At 36.7% G+C, this 22,550-nt stretch overlaps 1 protein-coding gene across 11 annotated transcripts in view; it reads right to left on the bottom strand.

Annotated features, from left to right (window-relative positions):
* Pak3 (p21 (RAC1) activated kinase 3) overlaps positions 1-22,550 on the bottom strand; it is a 320,956-nt gene that overhangs the window by 102,115 nt on the left and 196,291 nt on the right. For 10 of the 11 annotated variants that reach the window (XM_060375414.1, XM_060375412.1, XM_060375420.1 and 7 more), the window contains one exon: positions 17,601-17,802. The exons of the other annotated variant lie outside the window; for it this stretch is intronic. In XM_060375414.1, coding sequence (XP_060231397.1) covers positions 17,601-17,775 — 175 coding nt within the window. In that variant the 5' untranslated portion in view covers positions 17,776-17,802. The remainder of the gene's footprint in view (positions 1-17,600; positions 17,803-22,550) is intronic. 11 annotated transcript variants of the gene reach the window in all.

Raw genomic sequence — 22,550 nt, 5'->3', positions numbered from 1 at the left:
ATTAAAAACAAGGAAAGTGTGAAATTTGCAGGAAAATAGGAGGCAAAAAAGATCATCCTGAGTGATGTGTCCTATAAACAGAATGACACACTTGCTATATACTCACTTATAAGTGGATATTAGACGTAATATATGGTTAAACATACTAAAATCTGTACACCTAAAAAAGCTAAGCAAGAAGGAGGACCCTGGGTAAGATGATCAATCCTCATTCAGAAAGGCAAACAGGATGGACATCACAAGAGTGTGAAAACAGGCAACAGGACAGGAGCTTACTACAGAGAGCCTTTGAAATACTCTACCCAGCAATGTATCAAAGGAGATGCTGAGACTCATAGCAAAACTGTAGAAATTGTGCAGTAAAACTTATGAAAGAAGGGGAGATAGTAAGACCTGGAAGGGACAGGAGCTCCACAAAGAGAGCAATAGACTAAAAAATCTGGGCCCAGGGGTCTTCCCTGACACTGATATTCCAACCAAGGACCATGCATGGAGATAACCTACAGACCTAGCACAAATGTAACCCATGGCAGCTCAGTCTCCAAGTGGGTTTCCTAGTAAGGGAAATAGGGACTGTCTCTGACATGAACTCAGTGGCTGGGTCTTTGATTACCTGCCCCTGAGGGTTGAACAGCCTTACCAGGCCACAGAGGAAGACAATGAAGCCAGTCCTGAGGAGACCTGATAGGCTAGAGTCAGAGGGAAGGGGAGAAGGATCTCCCCTATCAGTGGACTTGGAAAGGGGCATGGGAGGAGATGAGGGAGGGAGGGTGAGATTGGGAAGGAATGAGGGAAGGGACTACAGGTGGAATACAGAGAGAACATACTCTAATTAATATAAAAAAATTAAAAAAATATTTACAAATGCTCAATGTCATTGTGATCAGGGAAACGGAAATCAAAACAACCCTGAGATTACACCTCACAACCATCAGAATGGCTAAGATCAACTATTCAAGTAACAATACATGCCGGAGAGAATGTGGAGAAAGGGGAACCTTCCTCCATTGCTGGTGGGAATGCAAAATTGTACAACCACTTTGGAAATCAATCTGGAGCTTTCTCAGACAATTAAGAGTAGTGCTTACCTCAAGATCCAGCTATACCACTCCTAGGCATATATCCAAATTATGGTCAAGTATACAACAAGGACAATTGCTTAACCATGCTCATAAAAGCTTTATTTGTACTAGCCAGAATCTGGAAACAACCCTGATGTCCCTCTACTGAGGAATGGATACAGAAATTGTGGTACATTTACACAATGGAATACTACTCAGCTTTTAAAAACAAGGAAATTGTGAAATTTTCAGGCAAATGATAGGAGGTAGGAAAAATGATCTTGAGTAAGGAATCCCAGAAACAGAAAGAGACACATGGTATATACTCACTCAAAAGCCATATAGTATATGGCTAAGGTGGAAAACTCCAAATACTCCTTGTGCTTTTCTTAGCCAGAATGTCCCTTTTTCTGAAATATTCAATCTTGTTTTTTCATGCTCTATGCCCAGGCTTTCATTCTACCAACCTTTTCATTCTGTAAAGCCCTTACTCCTGTATCTTTTCTACAATGATTTCAACAAAACCCACAATCTCTGATTCTCTCTATTGTAAGGCAATTTTACCAACTCTCTTGCCTACATTCTATGGTGCATCGTGTAAATGGTTCCAACTCTATATAGTCCTAGAAACTCTCACTCCATGAGTTCCTTTGTCAATTGTCTCTGATAGTTCTACCTTGACATAATGCATCCCTAAAATCCCTTCACTTTTATACTAAAGCTGATGAGGATTGCTAGCTGGAGGAATTACATGGCAATGTAATGGATTGTTTTATAAATAATGATAAAGATCATAAACCCTAGTTAGGACAGTAATGGTCCTAACCCTAGTTAGGACAGTGGCTTCTCCCACTCAATTTCTCCATTCAAAAAGAAAAGAAAAGAAAACCCTTCAACCTGCTCATACTCATGATACATTGTAATCACTCACCACCTCCTTATGTGAGTTAAACATCTACAAATATCAATTTTTACTTTATTTCTCACCTCTCCAACAACTGTAATATTTTTCTGAAGACACACATCAATCTCTTACTTTCCCAAGTACCACTTTTCTGTTCTTACAACCACTGCCTTCTCAATTAAAACCAATATCGTGGATCATAAACATCCTGATACTCCTCTACATAAGCTCTTTCCTAGAATCCAGTCCTATTTTTCTGGCCTCTCCTTCTAGGACTTATTTACAAGAGGTTTTTTCTTGTTGGTTGTTTAGAACAGATTCACTAGAAGCTGCCTTAAGTAGTCTCTTCTCACCAATACACTCTTTCTCCAATCATCTCTTCAGCATCTACACTGTCTTTCAGCATGGCCTCAGCACAATCCCAACCCCAGTGGACTTAACTTGCAATGAGATATTGCCAGTTAGTTGCCTCCTTGGATCCTTACTGCAGAGATTTCTGAAGCAATATGAAACTACGTCTCCTTGCTTTCCTACCTCATCATTGTCCAGCTCTTCTTCTTTTTAGAACCCGATTCATTCTCTGCTTTCATTAAGTCTCCTTACTAAATATTGCATCTGAATTTCTTATCCTGTTTCCAATGATGCTGACCCATAAATTAGTCATTTATGATCTACATTGTTCCCCCAAAGCTTCATTATGTCACCTCCTCTTCTCCCATATCTCATACTAGCTAGTCTGAATTTATTGTAGTTATATCCATAAAATGTCAAGAAGCAGTGCTTCATGCTTACTGCCTTTGCAGTGCTGCTCATTGTACTAGAAAAGCCACTTTTTTGTCCGTACATGGCTAGCTATACTCTTTATACATTTTGTCTTAAGACTCGCCTCAGTTTAGTTGTCATCTTATTCAGGAAGCCTTCCCTAACTGCTTGTTCAATCTTCAAGCTACTTCCCTTTTCTAGTACTATTCTGTTTTGTAACTACCATAGTAAATTCTATCGTTGACTAACTTGCCTCTTACGAAGCCATCAGTTTCTTAATGGTACAGAATGGAATTTAGACCTTCTTTTTCCCCAGAACATTACAAGACTCAATGTTCCATAACAAATCAAATGAATAAAGAAACGAATGAGTGAAGAGATGGCCTTCACTGCATGAAATGGCCTTAGAGAGACAGACCATGATTATTTGCTGTATGTTCATTGATGAGGAAATAATGACCCAGGTCTACCAAGAAGGTCAAAGAAGTGAAGGTTATACTCAGACCTCGGACACCACCACTGCTAGTTCTAGAACTGACGCAGGATGTTCCAACGAGGGGTTAAGGCTTCTCATAATATTTCCTATAAGCCCACACCTGTTTGTCTATATCCCCCATTTTTATTCATTATTAGCCAGATAGAGCCAAGTAATTGTGGTAATGATACTTGCTTTTTTGCCCAATGCTGGAATGCTAGTAAATTTACTAGCTGGTTACTCACATGCCTCACTGGGTGCCTGTGCCCGTTGATGCCCCTCACGCTATGACTCTCTTCAGAAAGAAAAGGGATCTTGGAACTACAGCCACCATTGTTACTACCATCTCATTGGCGGCTGTTGGAGCTACCACCGGGGCATTAGCCATGAGTCATACTGGGCAGACTGCTCAGACCCTGAATAATCATTTAGCCAATGTAGCTCATGCCTTAGTTGTACATAAAGGAATTAATGCTCAACTAAAAGGAAGCTTGATGGTGTTCAATCAGAGGATTGATCTCGTGCAGGAGCAAATTGATACCCTATGGCAAATCGCTCAACTTGGCTGTCAATGAAAATATGCTGGACTTTGAGTCACTAGCATATAACATGAGAATTTTTCCTGTGCTGCAAATCTGTCTAAACAATTGTCAAGCTATATTTTAGGTAATTGGACTGGAGAATTCGATACTACGATGGAGCAGCTGAGAGTGGCCATTGTCACAGTAAATTCTACCAGAGTGGACGCAGGACTAGCCACAGGATTATCATCATGGATTGCTGCAGCCATGAATCATCTGAAGGAATGGGCGGGCATGGGAGCGTTAGCAGGCCTTCTGGTGTTGGTCTCCTTGGTTTGCCTGTGGTATATATGCAAGATTAGAGTCTCACAACAGTGTGATGCAGCCATGATCATTCAGGCCTTTACAGCCATTGAAGCAGGACATTCTCCCCAAGCATGGTTGGCTACCATAAAAAGCTAAAATGTTATGCTCAGGATGCGAGGCTAAGCACTGCACTCAGGGTCAGCCGCTTTGGACCCAGAGAAGATCATGTCTGATTGCATGCGGGTTGATGCCCCAGGTCCCGCCTCTGAGAAAAAGGTATTGGACGGGTCTGATGCTCTTTGGGTGGATGAGACCTAAATGAACATCGGTACAAAGTCCCAATTTATTTCTAATATCAGAGATCAGACCTCTACTCTTGCCTGATGCGTCTAAAACAAAAAGGGGGAACTGTAGAGAGCTGCGGAATGCTATGCCTTAAAGATGGAGCTGGTTTCCGCCTTCCACCTTCCCGATGGTGAGTGCTCTCTGTCACGAACAATTCCACCTTTGGCTAAGGCTGAGGATCTGGCTTGCTTCCATGTATGTGGACCTATCTGCATTGCCCACGTGGCACGCCTGGGTTGGCTACCCAGAGGCTATTTAAGCTGTGGGCTGGCTTTCCCCAGGGTCCAAGGATTGTTCAAGGTTCCTGAATAAACTGCATTGAAAAAAAAAAAAAAAGAAGTGAAGGTTACATTTTAAAGTTATTTTTGTAGTTGAATTTGTTTATGGTGTCAGTGATCTTTCTCCAGTGGAGGAAATGTCTATATTCATTCAGTCACAAGAGATGTCACTATGGTGTCAAAGGCATATACTGGGAACACAGTCGGCTAGAATTTAAGGGACAGAGAAACAACCAGTTTCCACCAGGTAAAATCCCTCAATAATGGTGTTTATGTTCAGTAATTTGTTTTTGAAAACTGATGAGTCTTACTTGTTATACTTGATATATTCCCTTAAAATTCCAGAGAATTTTGTTTTTGTTTATCTTTCTCATTAGCTTTCACAAAGTTACTTCCAGAATTACATTTTAGAGTACTTTATAGCTTAAATAGTACATGCAGGTAAACAAAAACAATGACAGGAGACAGACACAGAAAAAAGCTTTTTTACATAAATTTACCTAAAACACACACACACACACACACACACACACACACACACACAAACACATACAAATAATTTTTAGAACAATGGAAACCATGCAGTATGTTCCAGTAGGTGTGGCAAAATTTAAAAGGCTGTGCTTAAAGCTGCATTACTATAGAAAGACCAAGATGAAATATCAATAATAGTTTAAAACACTGAAGTATTTGTTCCAAAGAAGAGTAAACACACAGATTGGACAGTTCTCCGGGGTTAACCATTTCATTATGCTGGCAATGTAAAATAACTCAGCTTCCTTTCATTTTCTTTGAATTAGTCTGTTAGGAAATAAGTATTAAATTACGGATCAATTTAGTAACAGACTATGCTAGATGATTCATTAGGAACATGGGCAATACTTTAAAGTTGCAAATTAACTGGGAGAATGAGCTTAAGGGGAAAAAAAGGAGCAGTATTACCAGACTAGAGAAAACTAGGAAGTAAATTGGAATAATAGAGAATAAATGTTCTAGCATAAATGCACAACACAGGAAAAATATAGATATCAGTAGTGGACCATCTGAGTGAACTAAAGGGAGGACCCAAAAAATGAGCCAGATAGATAAAGCAGACACATACAAATAATTTGTTTGTGTGTGTTTTTCGGGTAAAGGACCCAAGAAATGAGTACGGAATAGGTAAAAAGTTTGTAAGTAAGAAAGACAGTAGAAGCAAAAGGTCAGAAGTAAGAAAGCATATAGCAAACAGATGTAAATTAAAAGACAACAGTAAACACATAGGGAGTATTCTTGAAAATCGAGAAGAAAAGAAAGATTAAACTGGAGATAATTTTGAAGAATGTGTAGGAAAGCAGTGTGAGCAGGTAGATGAGATAATGGAGTTTTTGTGAAGACAAGCTAGTTAGCTCTGTGATGTTAAGGTACCTGGCAGTAACAGGCTTCACTCCAGCTGAAGATGAACAGTGGGTGTGCAATGGAGAAATGGAAGGACCTACCTATTACTACATCTTTTATTTCTAAGGTCAATTACTGGACATTCCTTAAAATCTCTCTGCTCCCTCTCTTTCTCCCTTTGTGTACGCATGTATGGGGGCATGTATGTACACGCATGCATGTATTATTTTTGCAATTGGCAAATTTGCTGAGGATAAAGAGCTTGCCCTCTTACAATGTTCATCACTGAGCTAGACACATAAAAAACAAGCACAACTATTTTTTGGGTTAAAGATACAAGCAGTTCAGACATACTCCAGATTATCTTACTTCTGAACTGACACGTCTAAAAATTACATTTGTGTTTAAAGTCAGAATACATCTCAGATCTATGGATTGGCCACTTGCACCCATGTCTCTATCTAATGGTATTCCATGAAGTGCTTTAAGATAACAGAGTTTTAATAAAGCAATTTAATAGGCCACTTTATTGGTGTTCCTGTAGATTTGAACTTTTCTGGGAAATAGCTTTATCCAACAACCACTGACTTAGCATGAGAATCCTTCCTTGTCTCTTTTGGTGTGTATTAGTGAAGCTGAACAACTTGTCAGGTGAGAAGAGCCACTTTCTACACAGTAAGTGGGCATGACTGGGTCAGAGATCCACCATACTCAGAAGTTCATTCAATAACACAATATCCATACTTTTATTCTTTCTGGGGAATCCATTATGGGAAATTGTAAAAACTATTTTCAAAGTGTTAGCCACATTCCATGAAGGATAACATTCACTTTTACTGACAGGAAATCCTTTGTGAGTTGCTCATTCTTTATCTAGGTAAGAAATGCTTTTCTGTGATTCACAGATTGTTTATAGAATATTGTCTATGGTTTGTGAAGTTTGCAATACTTTAATGTCTAATTAACTACTAGAGCAGTGCATTAAATACTGAATTGTTCCTCCTTCATTTCCTTTTGCTAACATTTTGTTTCACTCTCTGATTCACAGTGATGGTGGACAGTGCACAGTATGCTATCACTCTAAAGTGCAAAGCTTTCTGAAGCCCTTTAAATACTTGATTAAGTATAAGTCTCTCAGAACTGTTGTTATTCCTAGGGCAACAATAGCCCTACAGTTGGTATCAAGAAGCAAGCACTCTTTGTGAAAGCAAAAGCCCAATAGGGACTGATTTCTGGCAAGTTTCTATTTCCTAACACACCTGCTCCATCTAAAAATATTCTACTTGGAGGGGACCCACAGGGATTTCTTACCTCTTGAATTTATTATATATAAATCTTTCCTTATGACACGTAAATCTTTCCTTACACAGAAGGAAAAGTAATTGTCTAGTTTTCACATTTGGGAGCCTTTAAACTTATTACTTTACCATTGAAAATATTTGAAATATTATGTGGTAATGGCATTGGAAAATCAGGCATAAAACACCACTTTTAATGTTAGCTCCAAATATTTAAAGACATGGACAGTGAAAGACAGGTTTGAAAAAAAAGTTAAAAATTGAAAAGTTTTCACATAACTATTTCTTGCTTAAACCTAGCATTTCAGGCAAAATGCACATTGAATCGGAATAGAAAAGCAAGGTTCTTCTTATCAAAAAAGGAAGAGGGCTGGCTTAAGAATGAGTGCAAGAGAAAAACAATGAACATTTCCTTCTGTTCTATTTTAATATAATATAAAATATTTAATATATTTGCTAATACATACTATAATATTGATATAAAATATTTAATAATATTAAATTCCATTTAATAATAAAATATTTTTATTTTTATAATCATCAAAAATTACTATAGATATAGAATACAGTTTAAATGTCTTGAAAAGAACACAGTAATTACAGGAAAATTATGCATTTATAAAACTCAAATTGCTTCTTGATAATAAGATGGGCCAAGAGGAAGACAATCCTGTAAGAAAAAATAAATGACCAAGGTCATCATTACTAATTCACTTAGGTTTCTCCTTTTCTTTCCTTTAAACAAATTCCATGTTTGCATATTACACTGGGTAAAACATATTTTCAAAACAGGTTCAAGCAATCATTTAACTAAGGCTTGAGAGTTTTGTGATACACCTGTGGAGCAATAAGTAGTGGGTCAGCTTTGTGGAAGTCATTTACTTTTTCTGAAATGGTTTCTTGTATAAAGTGGCTTCAAGCAAAGCCTTACCTCTATCACAGGAGGATAGAGGATCAATACGTAGTTGGGAAAGTACAGTGTGTAATATCTATTCTCCTGACTTTAGGATCTTGCAAAAGTTATTCATAGGGTATAACTAGCCTACTTGAATTTTCTTTGTAGTTCATTTATGTATAGTTCATTTCTGTAGGTAAAATATTCAGCCAATTTCCTTCTACCAAGCTTAAATTAAGAGCTGGATGGTTCATGGAAATGATCAGATGAACACAAGGAAGTGACAATTCTTTTTTTTTTTTCAATGCCGTTTATTCAGGAACCTTGAACAATCATCTGACCCTGGAGAAAGCCAGCCCACAGCTTAAATAGCCTCTGGGTAGCCAACCCAGGCGTGCCACGTGGGCAATGCAGATAGGTCCACATACATGGAAGCAAGCCAGATCCTCAGCCTTAGCCAAATGAGCTATATTTTAGGTAATTGGACTGGAGAATTCGATACTACGATGGAGCAGCTGAGAGTGGCCATTGTCACAGTAAATTCTACCAGAGTGGATGCAGGACTAGCCACAGGATTATCATCATGGATTGCTGCAGCCATGAATCATCTGAAGGAATGGGCGGGCATGGGAGCGTTAGCAGGCCTTCTGGTGTTGGTCTCCTTGGTTTGCCTGTGGTATATATGCAAGATTAGAGTCTCACAACAGTGTGATGCAGCCATGATCATTCAGGCCTTTACAGCCATTGAAGCAGGACAATTCTTTTTGAGGCATGTAGTTAGCCCCCTTGACACATATAGATATTCTTAACTTTCTGCGGTTTCATCTCCCAAAACACTCAACAATACTGATCATTCTGGGAAATAATTACAAAGTTGTCTTTCATCTGTTTCCAAGCAACATATGCTTGTTCCATTCTTGTTTATGTTCATTTTAAAGATGCACTTGTTTAAATGGGTGATAAGGCAAAGATGAGGCAGTATCTTAGGGTGACACACCTGTCCAAGTGAACAGTTATGTAAAGCACCAATTGGAGAGGGGTAAAATGCCTTTCTTAGCCCTTGACTATTAGCATTTGTATCCTTTTTTACTTCATTTTAATGTGTGATACAGCATATTTCAATCTTCCCCTCCCTTCCAATGTACCCACTGTTCTTACTTTTATCCTTTTCTTCTTGGATACCACTTCCCCACTATACTTCACTGTATACTTTTCCCAGTCTTATATTTCATACCTTTCTTTAATTTGACAGGCTGATGGATTTAGTGGGCTACTAAATTTTTGCAAACTTTCACTGTTTCTTAGCCTTGAACTAGGAATACAGGCTTTTGGAGAAATGGAGAGTGTATCTGTATTCCATCTTATTTTTATTTCAACAAGGGACTGCTAGGGTGAAAGAATAAATAAGAAGCTCTTCTCAGACATACCACTAACCACAGAAGGCAAGAAAGAACTGTGCCATTCAGGTATCTCAAAGGACAGGCCAGTGATCTATAAAGAGGACTTCCTGCTGAGCTCTATGGCTACTTTTAGAGAATCGAAAGGAATACAAACACTATTCTAAAAATAGTCTCTTCCACATGGCTTTCTGATAGCAGATCCTACCCCTTCATTCACTGACACTCCTACAGATTAGTGGTGAAATAATAATCACCTTGAAATCCTGAAGGATTCCAAAGGGCTTCAGTTTAAAAAAAAATTGCACACTGTTACCAAACTAGGTATAATTTATTGTGAATTATTAGATGCAAATTAGTAATGTGCATTGACCAAAACGATAGATTAACAAGAGCATTAAGGATAGCTGAAGGGGTGTCCAAGATGGCAGCGACTAGCACACACTAAATCTAAGGAGGAAAAGATCAGAAACAAAGAAATTAATGAGTAAAGAGCAGCTGAAGCCAGAACATTGACACTGAGGCTTCCTGGATGAGGGGGAACAACCTGTGAGCTGAGACAGTTTGGATTGAGTTCACTTGCTAGACAGCCAAACAAATTGAGGCACACATAGAGGCACAAGTAGAGGCAATCAAAGAGGAAATAAAAAAAAGAGGCTATCATGGAAAGACAAGACATTCAAATAGATGAAGGAAATGGTGCAAGTAATGAAAACAGAATTTGAATCAATAAAGAAAACACAAACAAAGAAAAACCTGGAGCTGGAGATCTTAGAGAAAAAAATCAGGAACCACAAAGGTAAGCATAACCAACAGAATACAAAAGATGGAGGGGAGAAGACAGGTGCTGAAGATACAATTGCAGAAATTGATACCTCTCTCAAAGAAAACAATAAAATGAGAAAAGTTTCAAACAAAAAAAACATCAAGAAATCAAGGACACTATGAAAAGATGAAATCTAAGAATAATAGGAACAGACAAAAAAGAAGATTCCAGGCCCCAAGGTCCAGAAAATATTTTGAAGAAAATCATAGAAGAAAACTTTCCCAACTTATAGAAAAAGATGTCCATAAACATATAGGAGGCCTACAGAACACCAAAAGAAAGAAAAGAAAGAAAAGAAACTCCTCAAAACTAGTTAAAACACTAAATCTACAAAACAAAGAAAAAATATTAAAAGCAACAAGGGAAAAGGGCCAAGTAACATACAAAGGTAGACCTATCAGATACACACCAGACTTCTCAACAGAAACTATGAAAGCCACAAGGGACTGGCATGCAGATTCTAAGAGACCACAGAGGCCAACCCAGAATACTATACCCAGCAAAGCTTACAATCAACATACATGGAGAAAACAAAATATTCCAGGAAAAACTAAACTTAAACAATATCTACACAGCAACCCAGTCCTACAGAGGATACTAGAAAGAAAACTCCAATCCAATGAAATCAACTGCACCCAAGTAAACACAGGACATTAATAACTTCACAACAGAAAATTAAAAGAAAACAAGCATAGAATCACACTATCATCACTAACTCCACAATAGAAGGAACTAATAGTCATTGGTCACTATTATCTATCAAGATCAAAGGACTCAACTGTCCAATAAAAAGACACAGACTAACAGAATGGTTGCAGAAACAGGATCCAACCTTCTTCTGCATCCAAGAAACACACCTCTGTAACAAATATAAACACTACCTCAGAGTAAAAGGCTGGAAAAAGGTTTTTCAAGCAAATGAACCTATAAAACAAGCTGGAGTAGCTATCCTAATGTCTAATAAAATTGACTTTCAACCAAAATTAATCAAAAAAAGATGAGGAAGGGCACTTCATTCTCATCAAAGGAAAAATCTGCTACAAGGACATCACAATCCTGAACATCTATGCCCAAATACAAGAGCACCTACATTTGTAAATCAAATATCATTAAAGCTTATATCATACATAGATCCCAACATCTTAATAGTGGGAGACTTCAACAGTCCACTTTTACCAAGGGACAGATCATTTAGACATAAACTAACTAGGAAAATAATGACAGTTACAGAGGTCCTAAATCAAATGGACCAAATATATATCTACAGAACTTTTCACCCAAACTCAAAAAAGAGTATTTTCTTCTCAGGACCTAATGGAACCTTCTCCAAAATTGACCAGATAGTCAGAAACAAAGCAAGCCTCAGCAGAGACAAGAAGATCAAAATAATCCCTTCTATCCTATCAGACCACCATGGCCTAAAACTAGACCTCAACAACAATGGAAATAAAAAAAGCCTACATACATATGGAAACTAAACAACTCTCTACTCAATGACAGCTGGGTCAGAGAAGAAATGAAAAAAAAATTACAGACTTCCTAAAATTCAATGAAAATTAAGGCACAACTTACCCAAACTCATGGGGCACAATGAAAGCGGTGCTAAAAGGAAAGTTCACAGAACTAAGTGCTTTCAGAAAGAAGTTTGAGACATCTCATACAAGCAAATTAATGGCACACCTCAAAGCCGTAGGGGAAAAAAAAAGAAGCAGACACATCCAAGAGGAGTAGACTACTGGAAATAATCAAACTCTGAGCTATACACTCTAAATGATAACCTAACCCACAAAACACCCAAATCATGTTAGAACATCTCTATTGTTAAGAATATTGTATATCTATTATTTTCTACAATACAATTAAAAAATGACTTTTCCTAAGATTCATGTACATTTTAAAGTACACTGAAACTTCTTAACAAAAATGAAAGCCACCACTAGTTTCTGATGAGAGCAATACAGATTACTGCACAGTCGTTTTTTTCCACTTCCAGAAAGGTTAATGGAGTATATTAATAACAGGTTGGAATCAGAGAGACTGAGGTGTTTCTGGCTTCCATTCTTTGCTTTGTGGTCTTAGACTGTATATTTAAATGCTTTAAGCATATATTGCTATGGCTGCAAAACAGGGCTAGAACAAGAAATGTTCATGTATGGTCCCTGAAGAACAGACTGGCACCCAGTAAGTAGTTAGCAAATGAGTGATCATTTTCTCCATGTCATAATTTTACCTTATCCCACTATTTCCTCCTACACCTTCAAGCAAAGGGGCCAACATATCATTCCCCAGATCACTAAGCCACAATTCTCTCCAGATTTCTCCACCAAAATACACATGAATTGTGTTGTCTAAAGACACAGCCCTTCAACAGCATTGCACATCCTCCAAATCATATCTAATGTTCAAAAGCAGTACTAGATACAAAACACAAGAGTACTTGAGAAACAGATGTTACTAAGAAGAGATCATCTCCAAGTTCAGGCTCACCTACTTCTTTCTTATATGTCCTTCCAATGCCAACTCCTTAACATTGATTACTTTGGAGTGCCACAATGTCATTTTCAGTGTCCTTGCAGCATTTATTTGCCTCACTGATTTCGCCTTACTGGTTTATTTATAGTTATGAATTTATTAATAAATTTACTTATTCATCCATGTACTTATTCACCACGTTAATCCAGAATGGATGACAGCTGACACACAAAAATACATAAAATGCAACATGAACCCATATATTCAAAACAGATAAGGATGTAAAGTGAAAAAAAAAAAACCAAAATGAAGTTAAGAACATAAAATGAAGTTAGAACACAGCTGGTACAAAGTGCATACCTACCAAGAAGTCTCATTGTAACTGCTATTCATGAACCATAAAATAGGTCCCAAGCATTCTAGTAGCCAACAAAAGAGAAACATCACAATTCACACTGTCTAGAAAAGAACATCAAACCACTTATTTACTCTATCTTTTTTCAGGTCTAAATCCTTTAAAATTTGTATAGTATAGTATCAATTAAATGGTGCTAAACTGTGCCTCCTACGTTGCTTTAACATCAATACTCAGCTCCTACAATAGTCTCCAACATTTCCTTAATCTCAAAATAAAATCTACCCCATATTTTTCCTTTTATCTATCTCTTGTTCCATTTGATCAATGAAAGGTAGCCATTAGACTTCTTAAAAAAAACATACAGATGTTCTCTAATACAAACAAAAAATTTTAAATTTCCCAATATCGCAAACAAATCAACTATTTTCAAATATTAATAAAGTCAGTGTTATTTATAATTGAAAATATTAGGAAATGACCCCAGGTATCTAAACAGAAAAATACTTAAATTAAGCATGATCCCATAATATGTTAACATATTACACACTGTTCAAAAGTGCATTTATAAACTTTATAAAGGAGGCAAATATTCTTGAGAAAATGGTAAATAAAAAAGCAGACTACAAAAATGTATATATACATTGTGATATCACCTATATAAACATATAAATAAGTAATACACACATGCATGAAGAATCTAAAAAGAAATCCACCAACATGTTAGCATAATTTCTGAGATTTATGATTATGAGTGATTTTCATTTTATAAATGCTTATCTTTAATTTACAAGTTGATATTGATGAATAATGTTGATATGATGAGAAAAAAGTTTATGAGGAAAAAATATCAATCCAGTTACTTTTGGCTTATAGAAGTATAAGGATATTTTAGTATCTTTAAAGTGTTCTATCATGAACATATAGATTACAGTTATGGCAAAAGCTACTTTAAAAAGGTATAAATTCACCAACCTAGTCTGTTAGTTGTGGAAGCTATTAAATGCCACAACCATAATAGTAATACTCACAATTACCTAGCAACAGTTAATTTGCATTTTGTAAAACTCAGGTAATTACAACTACCTTAGGTTAAAGGTACAAGATTTGATAAGGATGGCAGACTCTGCCATCTTCATTTAATACCTGATAAAAATTCAGGCTCATAGAAGCTACACGACTGCCCCAAAGTTAGAATCATTATTGCCAGAGCGCTAAATGAATACAGGCCTCCAAAACCCCGCTCTATTTATTAATTCAAAAATGACTGTGCTGTTACTCAAATCACCATCAGTCAGCACAGACAGAGAAACCATATGCGCTCTACAACCCTGAAGGTCAAGTTTTTAGATAAACCTGTTAGCAAAGTTTAATTGAGGAAATTTTAGCAATAGGAGAGAAAAACATGGGCATTAAAAGTGTTGTCACAAGTTAACATTTTAAATATCTTATAAATATTTCATATGCAATAATAATAACAATAACACACTAAGTAAAGAGAACAAGGAGAGTTTCCAATATTCAAAATAGTAATAGTGAAAGGCTCTACATAGTTTTGCTTAGAGCTTGAGAGGATTTCCAGGTATGATAAGAACATACACATTACTCTGTGGTAGTCAAAAAGGAGGTGACAGTGAAGTGATGTACAATGGTGAACTGTTACTTCAAATCATGGAAATAAATGCTCTCAGAGTCATTGAAATCCCATCTTGAAGCTGTATCAAGAACATGAATATAAGTAGCATTATTTAATGACTTTATCCCATTGTGAAGAAGACTTCTGGCTTATGTATTTTTGGAAGAAACTCAACCACTTCTTTATTGAATTCAATAAGCTTATTAGAGCTATAAAAGGAACTTATCAGCTATCCAGTAAAGCCATTTAAATGCCACTACCTTAGGAATTTAGAACTTTTTGACATTAATTTATTCTCACTACAGTGTTTAAAAAGAAAAATACACTTATAGCACTTCTTTGTAAGTGTAATTAAATCATCCAAGCATTCTCTGAAGGTAGTGAGCATGTCAGCTGTCCACTAATATAAGTAAATGGTAATTGAAGACTTAAAAGTTTGAATTAAGATGGTTTCTGGTGATTTTTTCATAATACCTGATTCTTCAAAATCATTTTGAAGTTTTGAGCAAGTAATATGTGACCAGAACAGACCCCAATATTCATTAGTTTTCTTGGAATAGCTTACTATTTTTCTAAAAAATGGCTCCCCTTCCCTACAATTTTGTCTGCCAGTCTCAAAGCCTCCTAATTATCTTTATTGTCTCATAATAATCACCGCTGGCATACAAAAACATCCCTGGGATCATCCTATAAAATGCTTTACCACATATTAGTGTGAACAACTTTATAGTCAAATTTAGTTACATAAAATTTCATATTTCATAGGTTCTTTTTGATCCAAAATTTCACTGCTTTCAGGAGGAGATCCTGAAAGATGTTTCACTATCTCTTGACAAATCTTCTGGGTTGCACTAATACCAGACTTTGGTAAACTAGTTAATGCCTCTTTTATTAAGGATACGGCATTATTAATGGTGTAAGAATCCCTCACATTAGTACCTTCAGAACCTTTTTGTGAGATTTTCAATTGTTAAACATACAACTACTCAATCTTCCTGAATGGCTGGACCATACATTGATATACAAACTGAAAGATTAAGTATGGCTGGTTTATCCCAGAACATGTCCATATTGGCAAATATATGTAGTACCAAATAGATGATAAGAATTCAACATTGTGTTCTTTCAAGTAGTGTTGAATTTCACTAAGAAAGCACTGTTCAAGCCATTCCTGAGTGAGAGATGATGCCAACCAAGCTCTTCTGTGTGCATGCCAGTTTAAGAAAAAAAAATGGCTTAGATTTTTCCCGGAGGAAGAGTTGGACATACTTTTCTGGAGAACAGCAGTGGTTTCACTTTGAGGTCACTTGAACTATTGACACAAAACAGAAATGTCAACTCCTCTGATCTCCAAAAACTCCTGCTCTTCAAAAGAACAAGTGGGATTTTTCAAAGACACTAAAAACATTCACTTCCAATAGCAGCAATAATTTATGTATTGCCATCCACTATTTATCCATTGCCCAAAAATGTAGCAGATGTAATATATGGATCTTTTCTTTGACATCATTATTACAAATGACTTAGCCTTTAGATAGTGACACACCTTCAATTCTCAAACTACCCTTTGCTTTCAGGAAATAGTTTCTAAGATCCACATAAGTACTAGGAAACATATTTTTAAAATTCTCCATTATATGGTGACAGATCCCTTTTATGGAAGGTAAGTTATCCTCTTATTTCTCTTCAATCCTTACGTCATGAGGAGAAAACATCTTATAAGGATACAAGAGGCAACACAGTTACTAACAAGAATTTCAGCTCTTCTTGTGACACAAACTGTAAATTCATTAACACTACATAAAACCCCCCAAACTACTTATCTTACCTGGAAGACACAGACAATAATTATTTTTTCAAAGACATTACCTTTCTTTTCCATTTGCCAATGTTGCTGATGCTCACTTTACTCACATCCTACTCAATAGTTACATCTAGAGAAGCCATATTTCAGCTTTCCAGCAGTTAATACAACTTTATAAGTAACTTACTAAAATAATCACAGAACCAAGAGTCACAAGGTGATAGCATATGGTACTTAAGACACAAGTTGCATTATGAATGCCACATGGATAAATTATAATATATTGTGACGTTCATGAACATGGAACTGAGTACATAGGTGACAACTGGTAGAGGGATAAAGGAAATAATGGACAATGGACTCTTCCTTCCTATCTTGTGATTCACACAGACAACATGATGGTAACTTAGACTTATCCCTGTATGCTTAACTCAGAATCTTCAGTTGCCAAGAAGACATACAGAAGTAAATCTACCTAATACACTCAAATGTCAAAAACGCACAATTCCTAGAGTTAGGAATAAATTGCTTTAAAAAGAACTACCCTAAGTTTTCAGAAAGCCAGTTGCTGTTTATACACTCAGTGCAGTGCTTTTGGGATGGTTTCCCTTTACTTAAATCTATAAATTCAATTTATGTGAGAGGCAAACACAGCATATATATATATATATATATATATATATATATATATATATATATATATGTCCGTTATCCCATAGGAAGTCAATCAAATATGATCCTCTAACAAAACACAATCCCTGAAGATGTAGGTGTAAAGGTCGGGCAGGCCCTGAACAGCCTGTGCTCCAGAACCGACTACCCAAGCAACAAAGAGACAATGAAAGAATAAACTGGCCCCTTTTGAACTCCCGGTCACTGATACTTTACTTTTATCCCCTCCTCCTGGGAAGATAGAGCGAAGCCTGGCTTTCTTATTCTTCTCTTCAGGGGCCATAGGGAGTGGTTTGGAGCTGTGGTTGAGTGCTGAAGAATCTCGGTTGTTACTATTCATCCTCAGTGGGGGAGCTGGGGGTTTTTCTTCATTATCCAAGCTGTCAGACATTTTCAGTTTCAGCTGATTTCACAGCTCCTAAGAAAAAGCAGTGGCAAACAGGAGGTAAGAGAAAACACATCTAATGCAAGTCTGGTACACATGGGGAGTTTAACATCTCAAAAACAGCATTGCTCCCTCATTTATTTACTCATATTTGCTACGCAGAGAGAAGACATTGTCTCTCCAAAGGCTAACAGGACAATTCACCAAAGTTGAAGTAAATGCAGTCATTAGTTGACTTTCAATACACACACACACACACACACACACACACACACATACACTTAAGCTTCCTTGATTTCCCCACAGGGGAAGTCTACTTTCTGTTGTCCGGGCACAATCTCTGAATGAACAATTTACAATCTATTTTCTTTACAAGTCCTATGCTGATTATATCATGGTCAAGAAGCACAAACATTTTACACGTTTAAGTTGACACAGCATAGTGTTGATTGTCAATGGCCCGCACCTACAATGTATTAGCTGCTTTAACACCGGCATGATTTGGTGCCTGCTTCTTACTTCTGTGTACCTGATATGCAAAGTGATTTCTGCTGTTTTTAGGTTTTTTTTTTAATTGTATTTTTCTTTTTAGTTACATTTTGTTAACTCTGTGTCCCAGCTGTATCCCGCTCCCTCATTCCCTCCCCAACCCCACACGCCCTCCCTTATCTCCTCCCTGCCCCTTTCCAAGTCCACTGATAGGGAGGACCTCCTCCCTTTCATTTGACCCTGTTTTATCAGGTATCTTCAGGGCTGGCTGCAAAGTCCTCCTCTGTGGCCTAACAGGACTGCTCCTCCCTTGGGAGGTGGGGAGGTCAAAGAGCCTGCCCTTGAAATCCTGTTAGAAATAGTCCTTGGTCCCCTTACTTTGGAAAACTACTTGGTTACTGAGCTACCACGGGCCACATCCAAGCAGAAGTTCTAGGTTATATCCATAGATGGTCCTTGGTTGAGTGTCAGTCTCAGAAAAGACCTTGTGCCTGGATATATTTGGTCCTTGTAGAGCTCCTATCCTTTCCATATCATACTAACTGTTTATAGTTTTTAAAAAACGAGAAAGCTTTTTATATACATGCCAGTTTCAGGAAGGTTGGTGTATTCTATCTTGGCAGACAATGGCAAGCAACTAAAACAGGTGGGCTGAATGTCATTATGGACAAAGGGCCAAGCTCTAGCACACCAAGGGCACATCATAATTTTAATCTCTATCATATTTCATGTCCCAGAAAGGTACCTTTGTTGTAAAATATAGTATAGGTATAAGGATTTTTTTAACGTATCATGAATTTCACTATTATTTATGCTCTTAAATCAAAATCTGAGCACATTCTTGTTTCATTCAACTCTAAGAATGAACTAGAAAAGTGTGGTATCTCCAAGGAGATGTTTGTGTCCAAGTGTCCTCTTATTCTAAATCTAGCCCTCCCCTTATAGGAGATGACTCTCACAGGCACAAGTCAGGTTCCAAAAGCGTCTTTTGGAAGAATTCCTGTTTTTAATATAAGAAAAATCAAACCTAGTTACAGTGGAATCTCTGTAAATTTATCAAGTATTAATACCAATTTAGGAATATATGAATTAATATAAGAATATATTAATTCTTTAAAAGAACATTTACAGTAAGTGAACATAAATACAGTGATAACAAAGAGTTTCCTTATTAAGTTTTGGATTAAGAAATGGTTTGTCATTAGGTGGTAATGGTGAATGGCTTTAATCCCAGCACTGGTGAGGGAGAGGCAGGCAAATCTCTGAGTTCGGGACCATCCTGGTCATCAGAGTGAGTTCCAGGAGAGCCAAGGCTACAAAGAGAAACCTTGTCTCTAAAAAACCAAAGCCATCCAACCAAACAATCAAACAAAAAAAACAAAGAAAGAAAGTATGTGCCTTAATTCCTTTTAGCTTCAGTGGTTACAGTATTTTTATTGACTTTAATAATGTCCTATAAATTATATCATATGAGGAGAATATAAATTTTTACCATATTTACCCTTGTAAAAAAATGAACTCAACTAGAAAGCTACAAAATAAATGAAATTAGCCAGATTCTAAAAGAAAAGTAAGATGTTTTCTTTCATGTGTGAAATACAGATTAAATAAAAGATATTAAAGTAGAAGGGAAATTTCAGAACAAGGAAGAGGACCACAAAAGAAGATTGAAGAAAGATAAGGTGTAAATATGATCCAGGTACATTAAGTACATGTACCACATAGCATAATAAAATTGATTATTTTGTATAATTAATAACACTTTATATTATTTAATAACATTTTAAATTATTTCCTGTGTTCAAAATTCAATCAATATATACAATCCATGAAACCCACTCCCTCTCTGAGGGACAATTGGCAATTAAAGGTTGTCAGGAGTAGCTGGTTGATATCCATGGGAGGCCTGCCCTTTTCTGAAGAGAAACAGAGAAGAAGTGGGATGAATATATATAAAATGAAATAACTCAAAGTCAAAGGTTGTTGATGGAGGAGCTATCATTTTCCTCAGTGTATAAGCACTTATATGTTGTGCTTGCTATAGTAAATATCTGCCCATTTACACTCCAGTAAGAGACTTTAATTAAAAATACTGAGCAACATGCAAAAACAAACAAAACCCAAAAAGAACCATGCAATTAGGAAGACTGGGTGAGAAGAAGAGTTTCACCAAGAGCTGGAGACGAATGAAAAGGAAGAGAATGGAGAGTGAAAATGACCAAAAAATACTAGTATATAAATGTATGAAAACTGGTAAACAATAAAATGAATAGATATCAAAGAATGTCTTTTTCTGCCAGGTGGTTGCCAGTTCCCTATGATTAGCTTGATCTTCACTTACACAGATCTGTTTCCTTTTCCTTTGCCATGGGTTGCATTATCTTAATGAATTAAAACTGATTCTGTATCTCTTCCGTAATCATCATGAGGAAAGCACCTGGTAATGTTTTGGCATCACCACAACAACCTGAGAAGCCACGTGTGTCCTGTATAAGTGAAACTAGAGCATTATAGCCGAAGGTACAATGAAAAAATAACTATGATGTCAGATTAAAATATATGTTAATATAGTAAGTACCATGTGTTAATGGTACTACTAATTATTATAACCCACAGAAAAGAAAACAGGGCTAATGCACTATATTTTCTATGGCATTTTGACCTTTGGTTCTTTTAAATTTAGTCTTCTCCAGAAAAAACTGAGTCCACCAGTGGCAATAACTTATATTGTCCCAGCTCACAGTTTCATTTAGCCACTGAGAAAAATTTAGTAGGAGACTTTTCTGGGATCGATAATTATATCCAAATGTGAAGTTATCGTTATGGAAATCTCAGATATCAGACCACTAGTTTGATTAAAAACTAAGTGTGGAAGCTACTGGGCAGGACCTGATTATTTAAATAGAAACACCAAGAGACAGATTTCTGGAAAAGTTCTGTCCCGCATAAAGAGCTACCATTTTCCAGATGATACATATTTTTTATTACTTATTACTTAACTTGATCTGGCAGAAGTCAGAGAGACAAGCATGGCCTCTTTAGAACAGATCTGATCTTGTATAACAAGGCAAGAGGCTAGGACAGCAAGGGTTCTTAGGGCAACTGCATAATTTAGAATACTGTGCTCCTTTGTTCTTGATCAACAGGTGTGGCTTCCATACCAATTTGCTCATTCCTAACTATACTCTCTAAAGAAGGAAGCATGCTTATGTGCTGCTTCTTTTCAGGCTACCTGATGGCCCTGAGGCTATCCGCCCAGGTATGTTTTAGTTTGGAAATTAAGAACTACTCAGGACAGAACATTCAAACGAAATTCTTCCATTTGTACTAAAAATCTATAACTCAAATTTCAAAACACTATTCTTAATTGTTTGAGAAAGCACCAGATTGCTTTCCAAAGTGGTTGTATGAGTTTACATTCCCACCAGCAATGGAGGAGGGTTCCCCTTTCTCCACAACCTCTCCATCATGTGTTGTCACTCGAGTTTTTGATCTTAGTCAATCTGATGGGTGTAAGGTGAAATCTCAGGGTCATTTTGATTTGCATCTCCTTGATGACTAAGGACTTCAAACATTTCTTTAAGTGTTTCTCTGCCATTCCATATTCCTCTGTTGAGAGTTCTCTGTTTAGCTCTGTACCCCATTTTTTAATTGTATTACTTGATTTGTTGCTGTTTAACTTCTTGAGTTCTTCATATATTTGGATATTAGCCCTCTGTCAGCTATAGATGTGGTGAAGATCTTTTTTCAATCTGTAGGCTGTCGTTTTGTTCTGATGACAGTGTCCTTTGCTTTACAGAAGTTTTTTTTTTTTTTTTCCTGCTTAGATAGTTTATTGGTTTGATCATTTTGGCATGATGTAATTAAAATAAGAATCTAAAGTAGCATAAAGAAAAGGGATATGTATATTTTGGGCAGCAAAACTTCACTTGGTAATTGTTGTAAGGCTGGCTAACTCGAATAACAGAAATTTAAAAATATCATTAAGGTTTCAGGTTCTTGTTGTTTTTCTCTTCTGTCATTTCACTATTGTGGCACATCCAGCTGGCATTACTACTGGCCCTAAGATATCGGTCATTCTCAGGGACCACCATCCAGAAAGGAATAAAAAAATGCCCATCAGGAAAGGACCCAAAGCATTCCATTCACCTACCCTGTCCTAAGCAAATTGTTTCAGTTCCCTTACTTAGCACAAAGAAGTAGTTCCTCAAGGTTGATTTACAGCTGTTATTTTCAAGCTTAAATGTGTTTCAGAAACATCTAGAATGCATGCTTGACAGAGTGCAAAATTA

Source organism: Meriones unguiculatus, chromosome X (assembly GCF_030254825.1).
Source record: "Meriones unguiculatus strain TT.TT164.6M chromosome X, Bangor_MerUng_6.1, whole genome shotgun sequence".
Taxonomy (NCBI): domain Eukaryota; kingdom Metazoa; phylum Chordata; class Mammalia; order Rodentia; family Muridae; genus Meriones; species Meriones unguiculatus.
This window is presented reverse-complemented; position numbering and strand designations above follow the sequence as displayed.